This window comes from Leiobunum rupestre, chromosome 11 (assembly GCF_980474605.1).
Source record: "Leiobunum rupestre chromosome 11, qqLeiRupe1.1.hap1, whole genome shotgun sequence".
NCBI classification, from domain to species: Eukaryota; Metazoa; Arthropoda; class Arachnida; order Opiliones; family Sclerosomatidae; genus Leiobunum; species Leiobunum rupestre.
In genome coordinates, this window is record NC_143394.1 from 49,403,987 (window position 1) to 49,425,178 (window position 21,192).

The 21,192-nt window shown below is 35.9% G+C and overlaps 1 protein-coding gene across 4 annotated transcripts; it reads right to left on the minus strand.

Moving 5' to 3' along the window:
* Positions 1-12,833: 12,833 nt before the first annotated feature.
* On the minus strand, positions 12,834-19,717 carry LOC149923136 (cytoplasmic aconitate hydratase-like). Of its 4 annotated transcripts, none has more exons than XM_090162406.1 (19): positions 19,594-19,717; positions 19,267-19,362; positions 19,031-19,205; positions 18,815-18,952; positions 18,063-18,437; positions 17,916-17,985; positions 17,667-17,850; positions 17,007-17,146; positions 16,770-16,941; positions 16,473-16,690; positions 16,245-16,404; positions 16,037-16,172; positions 15,167-15,251; positions 14,818-15,099; positions 14,654-14,758; positions 14,298-14,588; positions 14,109-14,231; positions 13,028-13,213; positions 12,834-12,960 (listed from the first exon to the last, which is right to left on the minus strand). In XM_090162406.1, the coding sequence occupies exons 1-19, from the start codon at positions 19,610-19,612 to the stop codon at positions 12,844-12,846; spliced, it is 3,072 nt and encodes a 1,023-aa protein (XP_090018532.1). In that variant the 5' UTR covers positions 19,613-19,717; the 3' UTR covers positions 12,834-12,843. The 4 variants fall into 4 exon arrangements, with proteins under 4 accessions (XP_090018532.1, XP_090018533.1, XP_090018535.1 ...); XM_090162407.1 differs by having other exon boundaries at positions 19,267-19,359; positions 19,594-19,704; XM_090162409.1 differs by lacking the exon at positions 18,063-18,437.
* Between the last annotated feature and the right edge of the window lie 1,475 nt (positions 19,718-21,192).

Consider the following 21,192-nt stretch of genomic DNA (forward strand, 5'->3'; position numbering starts at 1 on the left):
CCCTGTTGTGGAAGGTGATTAGTAGTATCTTGAGAGCCGATCGAGGTGGGTGTAGAGGGTAGTTCATCCTCCAGAAGTTCAATTTCCAAGTTTTGAACATATTCCACAATCCGACCCGCTATTTCTTTCGGACTCCTTATAAAGTCGCCTGATAGTTTTAGTCGTTCTTATCAAATCTTTAGAACCCTTTCTCAACTTTTTAATGTACCGCCAGAATTTTCGTCCTTTAGCCTTGCTCGCTTGCTCTATATCCTTCTCCATTTTGGAGTTTACCAGTCTAATGTTGGTTTGTATTAACTGCTTAGCTTGCGATTTAGCTTTCTCCCCCTAGATCAATGTCTTCTATGCTTATTTTCTAAAACATATTTGTAATGATTGATTTAGTTCGACGAATCTGACTGATTGTAGCGGAAGAACATCAAATTGCATTATTGCCAGATGCGACGAAATACGCAATGTCATTGGCCCTGAGAAATTGAGAGCGCAACGCTTTTATCATGCTCTCTTGCGGTATAGAATTATACTTTTAATGGACGCTTCAATAAAAGACACTCGGTTTCTACTCCCCTCTCCAAATTCATCTGGGAAGGAACTATTTCCGGTCGGTTGGTTAAACGGTTAGAATGGCTAGCCAAAAAGTCAAATTTAAGCCAATTGGAGACGCGTTTTTGCCCTCATGAGAATTTTGCGTCAGATAAGAAACGCGTCGGCTCACGTGTTTAAGGAACATACTAATGTTAATTTTCGATAATATATTTTAAGGTAAAATATAAAATGTTACTAAAATTACGTATAAGAAGATAATATTATTATTATTATCATCCTCTTATGGTATAAATAATTAAAATTATACGGAATATTTTTATATTACCGGCCAATTTTAAGGCTTCTCATGGAGGCAGAGTTAATTCATTTCGTATAAAATTATCTTTCGGAAAAAGATGAAAACTAATTCCTTAGAACTAAACGTATTAGTTTTGCAGTACGGTATGAAACAAGTGTTTCCTTTTAACCAGGTAACTTTTTTGGCTTGTTAAGGCTTAGCAAAAAACCGATGTTATGTTCGAGAAAAGTCTCCAGCTTCTAATATTTCAACAAGCACTAAATAAATAGTAACTTATGAGTCCTGGCTGTCGGAAATATTACTTCTTGGCAATTTCTGGGAAGATGTTTTATTTAAGCGCCTATTAAAAATAAACTGGCCATTATGACCAGTGAACCCCAGAGATTCTATTTAATTTACTGGTCATAGCCCAAAATAAACTGGGCCGCGTTCAGTGACGCTCAACTGAGGGGAAATTGTTAATTAACCGTTGAGCTCCGTTTGCAACCGTGACGCCACGTCTGTTGAACGCTTTTTTACGATTTTTGTAAATTTTATAAAATATCGTCTGTCGTGTCGTCTGCAACTAGCTTTCCCGCGTGCTGTGACGTCACGATTACGTTTATCAACCAAATGACCGACGCCACCGCCTTATTTCCATTGAGTTGGGAATAATACTATCCCCTGTAGCATTAGGGTGTCGGTCAAGAGTTGGGTATGGGTAGGGTTCGGCAAACGGGTAAAAGTTATTTACCATTTGAAGTGTATTTAATTTTTCCAAATTAATTTACTCAACACCAGAATGTAGTATCGTTAATTTATGAACTATTAACTTTTTTGGCTAAGTTATCAGTTAACGGCTACTTTTGACAACAGGGTAGATAAACTGCGTTCAAATACATTTTCATTAACCATGCATTAATGTTAATAATTTGAACTTTATCCTTGAAGATTAAATAAAAATGATAAATTGTTTTTTTCATAATAATTTAATATTTTATGCTAAGCAAAATGTTATCAGATATAAACTACCACTTAACTTTTAAAGTAAAAAACCAACCAAGTATTTTTACAATCGTTAAAATGCAGAGATGTATAAGTAAGCAAATAATTTGTTATCGGTTTTTTTAGTTGGTTTGTAATATACAAATTTAGACTTTAAGAAATTGTTTTTTTACAACGTTAATGGTTTGTACATCCGAATAATTACAAAAAATTTAAACTAATGAACGTTAACCGACTTTATCGATTCCATAAGTCAGTTAGTAGAGATTGGTCAATTGTTCCGCTACGCGCCAGCGTTAACATTTCTTGATCTAAAAACTAATATCATGGCAGAACGTCCAGGTCCAGGACGAGTTAACAGAAAAATCCGTAGTTTTGTGTGGGGCATTTTAAAATTGAAGAAAGAATGGCTATTTGCAATTATTGTGAATTCCATTATTTAATTAAATAATTGAAGCAAAGTTATAAGACCGATATTCCATATACACTTTTTCTTCAAATTCGTTGTCACGGCGAGCCTATCTTTCTACTATCGGCCCTTTACCGCCTCAAAACTCGAGGTCTGACGAGGCAAAGGGGAACCCCATTCAAATTCCCGGGGCCCATGCGGCCTGAGGGGCACGGATTTGTATATTTTCCCAAGTTTTACCTCTCTTATATACAGGGTGTTACGGATAAGAGTACCGAAACTTTCTATATGCATTCTATGGGTCTCTATGAGTAAAAATGTCCAATAAACAGGGGTCCTAAAGTGCTTCGTTTCAGAGATATGGGCTCCCAAAAAACTACCCCAAAAAACCGGACACAGCCTTTAATCTGGCAAACAATATTCTTCCTTGAACCAAATTGTTTTATTAAACTATCAATTGTTTTTTATCCGTGAGGCGAGAAACTTAAATAACAAGTGGCAAATGTTCATTAATGCCCTTTGAGAGGAAGGGCATGCCATGCGGAATGTTATAACATTGTGATCGCTTTTACCGAGAGGCGTATGCCATGTAGGCATCAGCGGTGAAGACCAAATCAAGGACGCTATGGCTTTGGAAGACACGACCAACCCTAGTGAAGTCGTGTACTGATTTCACAAGGTGGTGGTTAAGGACAGCGTCCAGGAAGTTCCGGGTGGGTTCATCTGCAGAAGGGATGCCCAAGATATATTCCGGCAATTAAAATCACCCAGGAGGACGGGTTCAAGTTTCTAGGAGGCGCAGTGGCCAACAATTGAGGCAATAACTGTAAGAATGGCGCTATGGTTTTTGTAAGAGGGAGAGTGATATATAACGCGAAAAGCGCATTCAGAGCGGGGAAGGCACAACGCACAGTAAGGACATCGAGGCCAGTGAGATAACGTCAACAGGTTGCGCGGTGATTGTGGAGGACAGGAAGAGGACTACGCCACCGCTCCTCGCTGTACTATGATGATTACGACGGAAAATGTTAAAATGAGGAATGTTTATTTCACTGTCTAGGACCTTGGGTTTGAGTCCAGTTTCCGTAATAGCCACAATGCTAGAGTTAGTAGTGGCTATAATGAGAGCCATTTCGAAGCGTTTGTAGAGGGTGAGCGTGTCGGCGGTGGTGAGTAGAACGGTTAGATCATCCATATTGGGTATAGAGATGGTAATCGGTTGGGAGGTGAAGTGATTAGGGAAGGCGCCAAGTCGGGTGGGGCCAAAAGGCTTAGTCAGAGGGTCAAGTGAGCGATAAGCGGGAGGAACGTTGCGGTGGGCGATACTCGTAGAGGTCGCAGTATTTACAATATTTACAGCAGTTGACGGAGAGGCTAGAATTGAGAGATAACAAATAGGTAGTCGTGGAACGAAAACTGGAGAATACGAGTTTAAAGTCATGGCTGGCGGTGACGGTAAAGTTGGCGCAGGGATATTTGAAAAAGTTAACGAAAAAGAAGTCTTCGACGGAGAAAACTTTGCGTGTTATATTCCCTTTAAGACGATAATACTGTATTTAGCGAGGCCGTCTTTTTCGGATATATACCGATTTGTAGCAATTATAGGTCGTATTTCATTTTTTTGGGAACTATTTTTGAACACGGGCCGTTTTTAAGAAGGGACAATAACATATTTATTGAACAATTACAGCCTTGGACCCTACCTTGAAGATTGACTTTCTACAAAATAATTATGATAAAACTACTGTCAAATCTTTCAAGGCAATGATTTTGAACGTGTTCAATACATGCTATGAAGGAAGGTCCAATCAAGCTTCGACCGCTCAAGCTTCGACCGCTCAAGCTTCGACCGCTCAAGCTTCGACCGCTCAAGCTTCGACCGCTCAAGCTTCGACCGCTCAAGCTTCGACCGCTCAAGCTTCGACCGCTCAAGCTTCGACCGCTCAAGCTTCGACCGCTCAAGCTTCGACCGCTCAAGCTTCGACCGCTCAAGCTTCGACCGCTCAAGCTTCGACCTCTAAAAATTCCAATGCCCAGCCTTTAGTCGTTGACGACAGTCACGACACTGAGGGAATATATGCCTTTTACCCTAAGCGGCGGGCTCGGATAGTCCGTGGATCGAAGATTTTGAAATATTTAAAAGATGACCTACAACCGCCCAAAACTAACGTACTCCTACAATGGTGGTAGGTTAGTATAAAAATGACAAACAAAATCTAATCTGTATTGAGCAAGACATCGAAAACTAAGTAACATGCCAACGGTGGACAAATATAATAAAAAATTACTTCGTTGCTTGCGCCATTGTGGGTGGAAATGTTTTATATATATCTGAAATAGCATGGGTGACGTCGGGTCACGTCACACTCCTATCTCCCTATAGTCCTATACCTCCCCCTCTGAAATCTGAATAATGGGATAAATTGGTGGCGATTTTCCGTCGAAGCCGTGCGATTTTCCGTTTCTTAGTTTCCTAGTGTCTTAACTTCTTAAGATTAGATAATGGTATCCAATTCCAAACAAGCGATGTTACATTGTATAATTGAAATCTTGACTATGGGAAAATGAAAAGAGTTATCCTTCAGTTGCCAAAATGGCTCGATATTACCTCGCTATACCTGCGACATCGGTTCCATCAGAAAAATTTAATTACACCAACCAGAGAAAACCTACATGCAGAAACAATCTCGGCTATGATGACGCTTAATATATTAAAAACGAAAATAAAATTGAATTGAAATTATTTATTATCGTGCGACCTAAATATTAATTACCGTTCTATCGGTTAACGGTTCACGTTTAGTTATAAAATAACAATTTTGTGCAAATTATACGACGGTCTATTCTTATCAAACCGTTAACCGATCGCCTATTTCTTACAATTAATCAAAAACTCATTTAACAACAACAACATAATATTTTTTAACGGCAGGGTAAAATAATTGTACCAATATTGAAAAACAAATCGATAATAAATCTTTTGTTATTAATGCTTAAGTAAATTCCTTGTTAACAAACCTAAACGTACTAACACATATTGATAAAGTTAAAAAAATCGGCGCGGTACCATTTATAATTGTTTTTTTAAAATATATTTCAAAGAATAATCTCCAAAACGTTATCTTTTCTATATCAAAAGAAAAAATAACCGAAGAAAATTAACTATTTTTTTTGGGGCTAATCATAGTTAACCGGTAATTTTTACGTTAATTTTAACGGGTTGCCGAACCCTAGGTATGGGTCTAAAAGTCGTTTTCAGGTCGACGACCGTATGCCGACTCAAATTGTTCAATTTTTTCAAACCCCAAAAAATACAAATTTCCATTTTGAGACTTTATGAAGTCAGCAAGTCGACTTTAATGTACAGTCGATATGCCGACTTGATAAGGACCACACATGTATTTTTTTTTCATATTTTTAAAATAATTGTATTTTATTGAATAATTAAACTTGAAGTTAATTTTTACTAATTATGATTAATTAATTTTTTGAAATTAATTTGCATAAGAAGTTACTTCCCTTGTAGCAAATTAGAGTCGGGCCGACGTCGGCAAAAGGTAATAAACACTAAAGTCGGCCGACCTTTGGATTAAGGGTCGAAATGTCGTAGGGGTAAAATGGTCGGCCGACTACAAAACGTCGACTCTTTACCGCCAATTAATAGACCTAAGAACCAACTCCGACACGACGTCGGGCCGACTTTATATTAATGCTTATTTCCGACCCAAAACTGATCTCATTATTAGATTTTCGAATACAAATAAGTTTGAAGAAAAAATAAAAGTGAATAAAAAATTCATCATCATCAAATAGTCAGAAAATAATTAAAATATCCCCTTTTCCTAAATAAATATCGTCGGTTTCATAAAGTTAATATCGAATCCAATAATTAAATGTAAGGTCTATTTTAAGTTGGATAATGGTCGGCATACCGACCATAAATAGTCCCAAAAAAGGATTTACGGTTTTAGTGTCGAAAATCGTTTCGACGTTTTTAGGTCGGAATTTGGTCGTCGACTATAAACCATTGAATTGGGAATAATACTGCTAGAATTAAAATTACGATTTCAGTTGCCATGGTTACGCGGGACCTAATCTGATAAGACTGTACGAAATTCATCTTTACAATTAGATTTTCTGTATGGAGACGCCTGTCTAGTAAGCGAAGCGTATATAGTCTTTTATCTAAACCGACTTCATGTGTTACTGGGGTTTGCGATTTACGATATTATTTCAAAATATTAATTCCTGATTTTTATTGATATTGATTAATTATACTCTAAATAGAGTAAAAAATTTAAAATGTATTAATAAATAGGCCTATTGATAGGAGCAAAAAGTTTTTCAAACGCTTCATAGTTTAACAAATTCAAAAGCACGCGCCAGTTGATACTTTCGCAGCGCCATCTCCGGACTAGCAGCATGTTAGAAGTTTATTGGCGAACTCGCTTGAGATGAGAGGTGTAATTGTTGACTTGTGCGCTTAATTTTCTATTAAACATTAATGGAAAAATCATTGAAATCTTGAGAAATACATTAAATCGAAACTAACAAAGTAAGTTTTTCAATAATATATCAATATAAATAATATCTATATCAATTAATTATAGCTTTGCGAACAATCTTTTGCATGGGTTTGGGTCCACTTGCGCAGTTTTCATTTGCGCACTTCCCACTTCCGCAGTTTTCGTTTGCGCACGTTCCCAATTGCGCGTTTCCCATTTGCGGAATTGCTATTTGCGCAGCTCCCCATTTGCGCAGTTTGTCATTTGCGCAGTTTGTCATTTGCGCAATTTACCATTTGCGCGTTTTTTCCCGATTGCGCAGTTTCCCGCTTGCGCGGTTTCCCCGTTTGCTGCTAATACCTTAGCACCACTTTTAAAATGGCTTCTGTCGTAGGACAATATACGTCCTCTGTAGTAGAACACCTATATGAAAACGGTGCCTACGCGCCTGCAGCGCGCCCGGCTAACCTAAGCGTTGCGCGCTTCGCGCGCTAACCTTGATATAACTACCTCTATATAAAAACTATTTCGTTGAAATGGCCTCCAATATAGGACAGTAAGCGTCCTGTATTTCGTAGGAATGGCCTCTGTCATAGGACAGTTACGTCCTATGTGAGAGGCCAATACCAAGATATTTCGTTAGAATGGCCTATGTCGTAGAACACCTCCTATACGAAAACGGTGGAAAACCACGCAAATGACAAACCTGCGCAAATGAAAAACCGCGCAAATGAAAAACCTGCGAAAATGATAAACCGCGCAAATGGAAAATATCTGCGCAAGTGGAAAACTGCGCTTACGGAAAAAGCGCAAATGAAAAACGCGCTAATGGAAAACTGCGGAAATGGGATACTGCGCAAATGAAAACTGCGCAAATGGAAAACAGCGAAATTGCATTTGTGGAAATGGGAACTGCGCTAATGGGAACTGCGCAATTGGTCCATTACCTTTGCATGAGCTGTTGGGCCTTGGCAATTACAAGGTCATGTGATTTACAAATAACATATAAAATAGACTACAATATTAAAAGATAATTATATTTGTTAAAAGTATTTGAATTGTATTTGTTTTTACGTATTAAAATCTAGAAGCTTAATTAAATTGTTTCTTTTCTATATCACTACGATATTAATTCTATGTACTTCGCCAAAAGATTTTCAGTCTTGTATATTGTTTGGATTAGTTCTATTAATATAAATAGCTCATTTTTGATTACAAAATAATTGAAAATTAATATCGATTCAATCTCAGCTAAATTACTGTTAAGGCATCAAATTGGTATTAAGTGGGAGTTCTGAAGTGCGATTTAATTTGACGTCGGCACAACGTCGTTTCACAGTCGTATTGTATGTATATGAAGTTAGCCCAACGTCGTTTCCGAGTCGGAAATATGCCTTTGTGAAGTCGGCCCATAGTCATTTCTGAGTCGGCCCATAGTCATTTTTGAGTCGGCCCATAGTAATTTCTGAGTCGGCCGATAGTCATTTTTGAGTCGGCCCATAGTCATTTCTGAGTCGGCCCATAGTCATTTCTGAGTCGGCCCATAGTCATTTCTGAGTCGACCCATAGTCATTTCTGAGTCGGCCCATAGTCATTTCTGAGTCGGCCCATAGTCATTTCTGAGTCGGCCCATAGTCATTTCTGAGTCGACCCATAGTCATTTCTGAGTCGGCCCATAGTCATTTCTGAGTCGGCCCATAGTCATTTCTGAGTCGGCCCATAGTCATTTCTGAGTCGGCCCATAGTCATTTCTGAGTCGGCCCATAGTCATTTTTGAGTCGGCCCATAGTCATTTCTGAGTCGGCCCATAGTCATTTCTGAGTCGACCCATAGTCATTTCTGAGTCGGCCCATAGTCATTTCTGAGTCGGCCCATAGTCATTTCTGAGTCGGCCCATAGTCATTTCTGAGTCGGCCCATAGTCATTTCTGAGTCGGCACATAGTCTTTTCTGAGTAGGACATATATCAGAAGTGAGTCGAATTTTTTTGTCGATCTACTAGGACATTTCGACCTTTCAGAGTGGGGTGGCCCGACAGTAGGCCGACCTTTCTGTTTTAAGACACAAGCCGACGTCGGCCCGACTCTAAAATGCTACAGGGGATCTAGAGCCCCAGTTCAAATTTTCCCCATAGGCTTTAACACAGCATTAGTGAAGATAGGAACGAAAATCATGGGAGGGTTATCAACTACGACAAAAGCCACCTATGAGCGAAAAATTCAACTACTTAAATGAAAAAATCTTCGATGGCCCCTGCCGCCACCTATTAGCGACTTTGTGAACTATTATAATTTTAACTTTTGAATTGAAGAGGGAAAGCGACGCGTTTTTAAGAAAAATTTTGAAAACGCGTTTTTTTAAATTAAAGTCATGTATATCTGAAAACTCTTTATTAACACAATAAAGGTTTCTTTTGTGAGTTATTTACTATTTTGTAATAGAATTTGAGTGAAATTTTAAGCATAATGGGTAGGAAATGCGCAGTTTCGTCTTGCGAAAATAATGGAAGAAACAAAAAAGTTTCTTGGCATAAGTAGGAGCAGCACTAATATTCCAAAAAATAGAAGACATTTTTATTCTAAATTTATCAAAATTACAATAAGGTTTCCAGGTAAAGTGAATCCTTTGTTGCAAAAATGGCTCAAAGCCATTGGAAGATCAGACTGGGTTCCAAACGCAACAGATGCAGTTTGCGGTGATCATTTTACAGAGGAAGACTTCAGGAAAAACGCCACTTTTAAAATGCTTACAAACACCGCAACACCTTCACTTTTCTTAAATACAAATTTTAGAGCTGGCATGGTACTATTTAAGAAGAAAATAAATTATTAGACCATTACTTAGATAACTTTTTACAGAAAACGTCTAGTAGAAAGTGGGGTGGTGGAGTGGTTAGCACTTTCGCCTCGCAGAGAAGCCGGGTTTGATCCCAGCTAGTGGCCCTGGGTGAAAATCCGGAACCACTCCTTTTGCGTAAAGTTTGTAAGTTCTTTCCACACTGGTTAAAGGGGTTTTCCCCCGAGATCTTCGGTTTCCCCTTCCCATAAAAACTTTCTGAGGTTAACGGTAATTGTTAGTGTATATTCTTTATTATTTATATTCATTATTTATTTATTTATATTCATTATTTATTTATTTATATTCATTATTTATTTATTTATATTCATTATTTATTTATTTATATTCATTATTTATTTATTTATTTATATTCATTATTTATTTATTTATATTCATTATTTATTTATTTATATTCATTATTTATTTATTTATAATCATTATTTATTTATTTATATTCATAATTTATTTATTTATATTCATTATTTATTTATAATCATTATTTATTTATTTATAATCATTATTTATTTATTTATATTCATTATTAATAATTTATAATCATTATTTATTTATTTATATTCATTAATTATTATTTATTTGTATTCATTTTTTACATACTCTATTTTGTTTTAGTGCAATTTAATCTTTTAAAATGAAATAAGATTTACCAAGAAACTTCGTTGTTTTGTTTTTTAGCTTTAAATTATAATAGTTCACAAAGTCGCTAATAGGTGGCGGCAGGGGCCATCGAAGAATTTTTCATTTAAATAGTTGCATTTTTCGCTCATAGGTGGCTTTTGTCGTAGTTGATAACCCTCCCATGATTTTCGTTCCTATCTTCACTAATGCTGTGTTAAAGCCTATGGGGAAAATTTGAATTGGGGCTCTAGATAGTATTATTCCCAACTCAATGCTTATTTCCAACACTGCTCTTGACGTAAATATAAGTTATTTTTATCTGATGGCGAAGTGTTATTAATTTTAAAGGCGCGCAATTTAATTGCATTATAGAGTGGATTCAAGTGCGGTTGAAGACATTTATTTTCATTTTCAATTAAACACATGACTATTCCTTTCCCGGAAAAATCAATTTTTTAGCAAAGCTAGTTATTTAGTCCATTGCCCTGATCCGTTGATTTTCACCGATTGAGGGACAAGTGTTTAATCTACTTCATTCATCCAAGGTTTAATTAATCCAAGTTTTAAAGATATCAACAAAACATTTCACCTAGTATTACTGATTAATTTAATTTATGATATAATTATAATATTTGATGACAGAAGTATACTAGGGGACTTATAAGAAATAGTGTTTGTACTAGCTAACACTGATGACTAGTCAGTGGCATAAAAATTCTGCCCCTTTATACTTATGCTACGGACAGTTTTGGAGTATATTTGAGCTTATGTATTCTATAAATAACGCGGGCCCCAATGCACCATATTGGTCTATAGTGAAACCACTGTGGATATTAAGTACTTTTACTATTGACACTGGTCACAACATAATACTTTTGGAGATGAGAGTTGGATCTGGTTTGTCTTGAAGAAACATTGTACTTCTTTTGGGGTGGCGAAATGGTTAGCAATTTCGCCCCACAGCAAGAGGAGCCGGTTTCGTTCCCAGCTTGTGGCACTGGGGTGAAACATGAAACAACTCCTTCTGCGTTGAGGTTGAGAGTTTTCTCTTCCCATTGGTTAAGGGAGATTTCCCCTTACAATTAAAACTTGTTGAGGTTAACGGAATAATGGTAATAGCAAAAGTAAATAGGGGGAGAAAGTCTATCACTGCCTTCAGATTTTACCTTCCACCATGCTTGACACCCTTTTTAAAGAGCTAGTGATCACGTGATATTTCTAACCAATAAGGATAGCACATTACGCGCGAAGTAGTGCATTTGTGGTATTCCGATCCGCGCTCAAGATGAAAATTTTTAATTTTATTCCCTGGCAACCATGTCACCTCCTCGCGATTTCAAATAGTCTCTCTGTTAAATGCTGACCATTATTTCCTTCGATAACGGTTGATATTAATTAATAATTACTATATCAATTGTAAAATAAACAGAAAAGCTCGTAGCTATAGCTATTATTTCAGTTAAACCTTGGATTAATAAGAATATTATTAATCCAAGGTTAAACTTGCAAATTTTTAGGCCTTAACATCGTAGATTTATCAATTAGACCCGATCTCTGCTCTTAGACGGCGCCACGCTCTCCACGATTTAAGTGAGCGTTATTCTAGTTACGGTTTATTTCTTTTCAAAAGTCGTGTTATTATTTTTATTTATTTAGGAACTAAATTAACCAAATTATCGAAAGCAAAAGATTAATATTCACGTATTTTATAGAGAACTATTTTTCATCGTGGTGGAGTACAACCGATACCTTTGTGTCCCTGTAAAGAGGCGAGGGGGAAGTCATTTCCGAAGCCCAAAAATTTTACCCCTCAAATAAGACGTCGTGCGGTTGGACCCAAGTGCGAGACTTTCCCCCCTATTTACTTTTGGTAATAGTTTATGTAGGGTGCTGTAGCATGAAGGGCTTACCACCACCATGGGCTCTATATAAAGCCCATGCCACCACCCTTAAAATTAAATGCATTGTAACCCTGCCACCTGTTCAAAGGCATTAAAAGTCACTCGATGACTTAGGGCAGAATAGTATTTACACCATTGATGATGCAGAATAGTGCTTGTTTTATAGATCTCTTAACATTGTTAGTGTCTGGCACACATTATGGCCCAACAAATGTTATTGATAGAACCAATTAAATGCATGTTCTCAACAATACAAGTACCATTCTATGTCCTCAAACGTAAAAGTGGCAATTACCATCCAGTCTATTTTTTCCCACTGCTAATACCCAAGAAATCAATAAATTTGCAAATATACCATTTTATATCATTTAAACAAGATACACACATTTAAACATTTGAGTCTCCTATACAGACATACAAACATTGTGATTTCCAAGGAGCACTTTCAATAAAAAAATTGCATTATACTCTGTACTTAATAAAGAAATCAGAAATCAAATTAATTCCTGTAATAAGAAGAGATCTCCTAAAACAACAGTTTTTTTATTTAAAATTGGCTCGGAAATAAAAGTAAAAAAAGAGTATGGAAGTAAATGTTTTATGGGATTAAATGAACACCAAATTGAGTATAGAAATTACAATGAATGGTAATAGTTCAATTGATAAGAATTTAACCCACCATAAAAAAATTTGTTATTGGTTCCTATTATTTTAGTGTATTTAATTTTTAAGCTGCTAACATTCTGCGGATCATGTAATGCAGGATTCCTCCATTCTTAAAATAGGCCAACTCAACCTCTGTATCAAAACGCATTACCACCTCAAATGTTTTAACATTATCCATCTAAAAAAAATATAAATTATGTAGGTTCTTTGAAACTGGTGAAAAAAATTTGCAAGTTCATAATTACGTTAACTGTTGTTGTTTGGCGTGGGGTCAATGTATCAGGAATATCAATGGAGAATGTTTCCCGACCAGTGATTCCTAAAGATTCTGCATTTTGCCCTGGCAGATATTGTAACGGAATAATTCCCATACCAATCAAATTGCTACGGTGAATACGTTCGTAGCTTTCGGCTATTACAGCTTTAACACCCTTTTTGTACATTAAAAACATTAAGGTCATGTTAAAACATTCGGCAGAAGTTAATGAACAAAAGTTATAAAACAAGTTCTGATTTTTAAAGGGTCATTTTAAGTAACGTGCCAGATGTCATGAATATTTATCTCAAAACATTTACAGGGTGGAAAAAAAATAGGTGTTGGCGGTGCAACAACATTATTATTATTATTATTATTATTAACCATGTGTGAGTCTTTATTTTAGGGGTTTGAGTCTAGTGTCGAGTTTCTAAAATTTCAATTATCCAGTTTCAAGTAATTAGGCTTGGCTTTCGAGTACTCAAACCCCTAGGCTTGGCTTTCGAGTACTCAAACCCCTAGGCTTGGCTTTCGAGTACTCGAATCCTTAGGTTGGTTGTCAATCGTGGTCCTTATCGCCAGAGCTGCTGATATTTGAATCTGATGAACTGCAATTGGAACTTGGCTCGTAAAATTCTTCATGAAAAGAATCATTTCTGTGGCATTTCTTAGAAGCCATTTTGTGGTATCACAAAGGTGAAACTATAAAAATGTTCCCAAGCCTTTGGCAATCACTGGGGTATCTAATCAAAAGCCAGAACTCCACACTGGAGGAAACTTAACAAAAGACAAATTGAACTTAAAAACATAGCACGCTGTAAGTCCGGTTTCATTTTGGTTTTCATATTGATATGGTGCATGCTTAAAAAATCATATCCAATCAGGAAGAACCCTTTCTACTCAAGGTATTTGGGCCTTGGATAAAATAAGACGTTTTGAGTACTCGAAAAAATAAGCCTCAGCCTCGATTTGGGTTTTTGAGTTTCAAGTCGAAATCGAGTACTCACACATGGCTGATTTATTATAAAATAACTTTGGTTCACGAACAATTGATATTCATAAACTCTTACTAGTAAGTAAGGTCCTTTAGCGGCCCAATCTCTAGACGATCCAGAACCATAATCTTTTCCAGTTAGTATAATTAATGGAACTCCCTCTAATTTGTAACGTTCCGCAGCATCAAAAATGTCCATCTTTAAAAAATTTGAAATAGCTTAAAGGGGCTGTTTTTCATAAAGTTTCTGTAACTAAGCTTTTACCTCTTCTCCAGATGGTATGTGGAGTGTTTTGGGACCAGGTTTAACCATGAATTTGTTCATGATTCTAATATTTGCAAAAGTTCCACGAGCCATTACAGCATCATTGCCACGTCTGGACCCATAAGAATTAAACTCCCTTGGCGTTAGTCCTCTAGCCAATAAGTATTTAGCAGCTGGGCTATTCCTAGCAATGCTACCAGCAGGTGAAATGTGATCAGTTGTGACAGAGTCACCCAAATTAAGTAATGCCCTTGCATTTTTAATACCCGGATGAGGAACTAATTCTTTTGTCTAAAATAATTGACAATGGTTAAAACCCCCACGCTGAAAAAGTTTAAAATCAGTATAAAACTCACCATATTTTCAAAAAACGGCGGAGATTTAATGTAAGTTGAGGATTGGTCCCAGGGGTACATCATACTTATGGGGGCCTCCAAGCTGTTCCATTTCGCAGTTCCTTTCTGTAGTAAATATTTAACTAAAGCCTTCCAACCGCAAGTTAAAGAGCATATTATTGTACCTGAATTTGAGAGTAAACTCTTTGGAACATGGCAGGAATAACAAATTTTTTCTCTACTTCTTGAATATACTCCCGAGAAGGCCAAATATCACGCAAGAAAACATCTTCCCCGTTTAATCCCTTCCCCAAAGGTTCTTTTTCAAAATCAATGCTTAGGGTTCCAGCCAAAGCATAAGCCACAACCAAAAGAGGAGAAGCCAAGTAGTTGGCTCTGGTATTAGGATGAACCCGTCCTTCAAAATTTCTATTACCCGATAAAACTCCAGCTACAACTAAGTCACCCTATTAAAAATAATTCAAATTTACTTAGGATGTAAAATCTTAGTAAATCCTATATATGAAATGTAACCTTTTCAATTGCTTCACCAACTGGAGCAGGTAAAGGGCCAGAATTTCCGATACACGTCATACAACCATATCCAACAATGTCAAAACTGAAACATAATAAAAATAAACAATTTGATCAAAACAAGATCGATTTTTCCAAGAAAAATTTTGCATTGGCAAGGAGCCCAGTCTAAAAACTAGTGTCCTTATAGGAAAAATAGGATTATTTCTTAAATATTATAGGATAATATAGGATGAATATTTATTTATATTAACAATTAACGATTAGCAGTTAGAAATGAAAGCAGACAACGCGTTCTGATGTTTCGGAACTAAAGGTCAGAATAAATATAAACCATAATAAAAATGCCAGCATACCGAGTCGAATATGACAATTATTTGGGTTGCAACTAAATGATGGCAAAGCTATAGTAGACCCCTGTCATGGATTCAGTCATTAAATATTTTGGAAACTAATTAAAATTTATAGGACTATATAGGACATTTTATGAAATTACAGGAGTATAGGATAGGTATAAGATTTTATAGAAATTGTAGTACCGATGGGTGCCTGCATGGGGGGGAAAGTTGGCCCATAACTTTATTTTTAGGGCATAGTTTTGAAAATTTCTCAAAATAACAATTTTTTAAAACACTGTGGTCATTTTTAAGAGTATTGATGGCAACAAATATCCTAAATCAAATCTAGTTTTTCTAAACAACCAAATCTTGGCTAAAAATTCAGGTGTAATATCTGTTAATAAGCCCTTATTTTTACATTTTGAACCTTGAAACGCGTAATGTTTAAAGTTTATAGTTGTTAATAGTCTTTGTCGATAAATAATTTTTTTTGGAGCATATTTCTCCCTTTACATAAAATTTCAATTCTCACCCAAGTTTTTCTAAATACGGCGTAACTCCACTCTCTCTTAAATAATACGTCACAACCCCACTTCCTGGTGATAAACTGGTTTTTATATAAGGAGCTACGGAAAGGCCTTTCTCAACTGCATTCTTGGCTAACACACCTATAGTAAAATAAACAATTGTTAATATTTTTGTTGTTCGACATTAAGTGATAGTTTCCCATTTATAATTACCCGCTCCAAGCATCACTGAAGGATTGCTCGTGTTCGTACAGCTTGTAATAGCAGCAATGACCACTGACCCATGCTTTAGTACATATTCGTCATTTTCAAAGATAAAAGGCACGGTAGTTTCAAGCTTATCCTTAGGGATACCAAACCCTTTGAAACCAACCTAAATGAATTAAAAAAAAAATAACGATTGGAGAATGTGTTTTCTAGACAAATACACTGAATAATTACTTTATTGTACAAACATTCGGCAAAATCTTCCTTCATATTCAAAACAGGAACTCTATCGTGAGGTCGTTTAGGTCCACTAAGTGACGGGACAACAGTTGACAGATCTAATTCTACTACTTCGGAGAAGATAGGGTCTTGACTAATATCGTTAAAATCCCTGAACATTTTCACAGCTCTTAAGTAACACTCAACAAAAGCAACCATAGTTTCGCTTCGGCCTGTAAATTATTTCAAATAAAACATTAATCTGAAATTTAGAACTTGTATCTTTTTTCTTTCTAAATATCAGAAACTAACCACTTTGCCTCAAATATTCCAAGCTTTTAAAGTCCACAGGAAAAAAGCCAACTGTAGCTCCGTATTCAGGACACATGTTAGAAATAGTAGCTCTATCAGCTATAGAAAGATCCGATACTCCAGGGCCAAAAAACTCCACGAATTTAGCAACAACACCAACTTGCCGAAGATGCTATAATAACCAGATAAATTACATTATATAACATTAGAATAAAACAGAAAATAGAAAAATCATACTTTGGTAATTGTTAAGACAACATCCGTAGAGGTTGCCAATGAATTAAGTTTCCCAACTAATCGATACCCAACTACTTTAGGCAAAACCATGCTTATTGCTTGTCCTAACATTACAGCTTCCGCTTCAATTCCTCCAACACCTGTCATGGTTAAAAGTTAAGAAAATATGTTAATTAGGGGTGTGCGAGTCCTGTTTTTTAGGCTTCGAGTTGAGTCCAGTCTTGCAATACTCCTTTGAGATCATAAGAAATATATTTTGACTCTTTCAGGCTAATTAGAATCCTATTCAAGCCTTAAATATTATGCTAACTATTTAAAACCAGAAAAAATAGTACTTAACTAATTAAATTTATATGACTAATTTAAAATTTCCAATTGGTATTAAAATATTACAAAAATTCTTGAGAACTTAATTTTATCAGGGATTAATCGCTTTTGTGATAAATATTGACTCCAAAATAAAAAAAAGGAAAGCTGGGAAATAATGAACTCGCGGGTATTTTTAATTTTATTGATAAACGAAGTCCACTTAGAGTAATTTTTAAGCCTTAGCAAAGGACCCGGGTACTCGATCGAGTTAGTGTCGTCTACTCAGACTGGAGACCGAGTACTCGCACAGCCCTAATGATAATTATATGATGAAAACAATTAAAACTTTACCCCATCCCACAACTCCTAAGCCATTTATCATGGTTGTGTGAGAATCAGCTCCAACAAGACTGTCTGGAAACAATAGTCCATCCTGATTGAAAACGACCCTGGCCAAAAACTCTAAATTCACTTGATGACAAATACCCGAACCAGGTGGTATAATCATGGTGTTTTTAAAAGCTTCAGCACCCCACTACAACAACCAAAATTTTTTTTTATAATTCTTAAAAAATTAAAATTAAAATCTGGAAAATGTACCTTAAGGAAAAGAAATCGCTCCTTGTTACGCTCAAATTCCGTATCTTGATTTTTTTCTAAAGATTCTGCGCTAGAGAAAGTAGAACTTTATAAATTAAAAATGTACTTTTTTTACATTGGTAAAAACAACCACCAAGTTTGACTAACCCGATAGATTTTAAGGAGTGAAATGGACATTGTCCTAATTTTGAATCTACACTGTTATTTTCACTCTGTTTATTAGAGCTGCCTAACATTGGTTTGGTTTTATAACTTAGACTAGATAGTTCACTATTCGGTTGACTATTTGTGGAAGAGCTTTGACCTGCGTTTATTGAAGGTAACAAAGTAGATTTTGGTCTTAAAAATCTCAAAGGAAGATCATTTTCTTGAGCTTGCAAAGCTGATATCACCCTACACTTTCCTCCATTTCTTAAGCACTCATTGCATTCTTTTACGGAATTGGAGTCTCTAATCAAACGAGAGCCTGGTAAAGAGACTTTCGGGCCTCCACCGCCAGGATTTGGTGAATTTGGTAAATTACTGTAAATTTATAAGGCCAAAATAAGACAAAAAAAAGCGTTCTAAAATTAATCTGTCTACGAATGCATAACCAACAAAATTTACATATCACAAAACAGATTCAAAACAATATTTTGTAAAACAATGAGATTATAGTGGCAAATGCAATAAATTTAGAACATGTAAAAAGTGTGGCCCCATATAACTAGCGCACCGATTTCCATTTTAAACATTCTAAAAGCAGCCTAATTGACCACATACAAAACTAACAAACAACTGAACTATTACGGAGCAGAGCTTTTTTATAAATTAAATTGAATCTATTAAATTACAGTCAAAAAATTTTAAGGTGTGGAAATTTAAATTTCCCACAATCAAAGAGATTCTATTAAACTCACGATCTTGAAAAATCTACTTGAACTGAGTGGTCCACAACCAAGTCAGCAGGACATAATGGGTTTATTTTAGCTGGATCTCCACCAAGTTTTTCAACTGCATCTCGCATTGCAGCAAAATCAACCACTGCCGGAACTCCACTGTTAAATAAAATATGAATAACTGCGTAAGGAATTTTGGAAAATTAAGCACATACTGCCCCAAGAAAAGGAACTTACGTAAAATCTTGGAGTAAAACCCTAGCTGGTTTAAAAGGGACTTCAACTCCATTTTCAATAAGCTGTTTATTCTCCCAATCAAGGATGTTTTCCACATCACTCTTCTTCACTTCAAAATCATCGCAATTTCTAATACCCGATTCTAATAAGACTCTAATAGAAAACGGTAACCTGTCTTTAAACACAAAAGAAAAAATTAAAATTTAGTTCATTTGAAATAATTGCAAAATACCCACCATATCTCGGATCATTTAATTCCGAGAGATTAAAATAACTGTAGGGAACATTATCAACAATTAGCTGTTTCCGCAGATGGCCAAAAGGGTTACCTACTAATAAAAAATAGGAGGAAGATATTAGAAGATAGATAATTAAGCATGTTTTGTGATAGTGATGAGGTAACTTTATCTCTGAAAATCTACTGCAAATAAGTATCCAAAAAAATGAAATTAATATTTAACTATTACAATTATTTAATTCAAGGCACTGCTCTCAATATTTAAGATTAAATGCAGAACATTCTATATCCAGAAATATAAATTAAAGAAATGAACAGGTCCTACCTGCCGGTACTGTCGCCATAGCTCCAGGAAAGCAACTCACGTATACCGAAGTTCACCCAACGCGTGATGTACTGAAAAATGATGCCGTTGATGCGATCCACAAACTGAAACAGGGCCAAAACTTGTACAGGATGTTCAAAATTTTTCACCCCCTCCCCTACTCTGCCAAGCGCGTAATTTGAAACTTGCTAACAGCTAGGATCCTATATGTTAACATATAGGATCCTTGCTAACAGTATCGTACGAAATTATACTGCTTAATTGATAATTAGAAAAATAAATAATCGGGAAGCCAAGAAAAAAATCAAGGCCACAAAATAATGCAAACTGTTCTAACCAAAGGAGAAAATTATTCAACGTTTTAACTCCCTGTGTATTTTTAAATGTTTATAAAAAGTATTTGAAAACGAAAGATACTACGTCATTATATAAAAACATTTTTCGATAACATATCAATCTTTTTCTTTTTACTATTATCATAAGTAACTTTATAAAAATAAGTATGACACTTCATAAAAATAAGTATGACACTTCATAAAAATAAGTATGACACTTCATATTGCTTAAATGCTAATTTTCTGACCGAACCTTTTTTCGGCACCTAGGAGCAACAAACACAGCATCCCACACAAGGAGAAGGCAACCCGTCAAAAATCGTGGATTTTCTTGTGTACATTTTTCATTGGTTAGACGCTTTAGCGCCTGCTGCCATCGGAAGGGGAAAATTAGGAAATTATCTCCCCCCCGCCCGTAAAACGTGCATCGTAAAGGCTCGTCCAATGAAATTTGTACACAACACTGCCTTAGCGTGTTTAAAGGCTAGCTGCGTTCTCCTTGTGTTTGTTGCTCCTAGCTGATACTCTCTTCAAGCTGTGACTTGGACTGGCGGCTTACCGTTTTGGATGACTACGTTTTGATAAAAATTTAAGCCCAATATCGGAGAGCACGTTCTGGAGTCGCGAGGGACTTTGGCTTTGTTTTGAAGCGTGATAAAAAAACATGAGCTCGTGGCGCCGAGATAAACTTTTTTATTTTTATCAATTTAGCCTAATATTCCGCCTATCTATCGGAAACCAGATATTTCGGCTTAGCATAAGTCTCGCTTATTTTAGACACTAGAGGGCTCTTGATAACGCAATAACTATGAAAATTAGTTTGTTTTTAAATCTCGTTAATTGTCATACTTAATGTTATTATGTTACTTATGCTATTATATGTCTACACTCCATGGGTAGAAAAGGAAAACATTCTACAATTTTGAAAACATCAATACTTTTGGAATTTCGAATTTGACATGTAGAGAGATTTGTTTATCAATGTACCTGCTCGGGTTATCATAATTGACGGCTTTTAAAATTCATTTGGCGCGTGAAAATACCTCTACATGTTATGGTAAAAAAGCACGCAAAGAAGGCTGTGTGCCCAAGACATGTACGTGCAGTGTCGCGCTCTAAAACGTCATTTCAAAATCCGTCAATTCACTTCAATAAAGTCAACTGCGTATTATCAAAAGTGACATAATAATATAAGAATAAGTATGACACTTCCCATTTTTTTATGCTAATTTTCTAACTGAAGTTTTTCTCGGCGTTTTCACTT

Bases quoted from the DNA above. Each gene is read 5' to 3' on its own strand.
- LOC149923136 (XM_090162406.1), bottom strand. The intron at 16,942-17,006 runs GTATGATTTTTC...TGGTTATTATAG, and splicing joins TTGTCTTAACAATTACCAAA to CATCTTCGGCAAGTTGGTGT. The intron at 16,691-16,769 runs GTTAGTTTCTGA...AATAATTTACAG, and splicing joins GGAATATTTGAGGCAAAGTG to GCCGAAGCGAAACTATGGTT.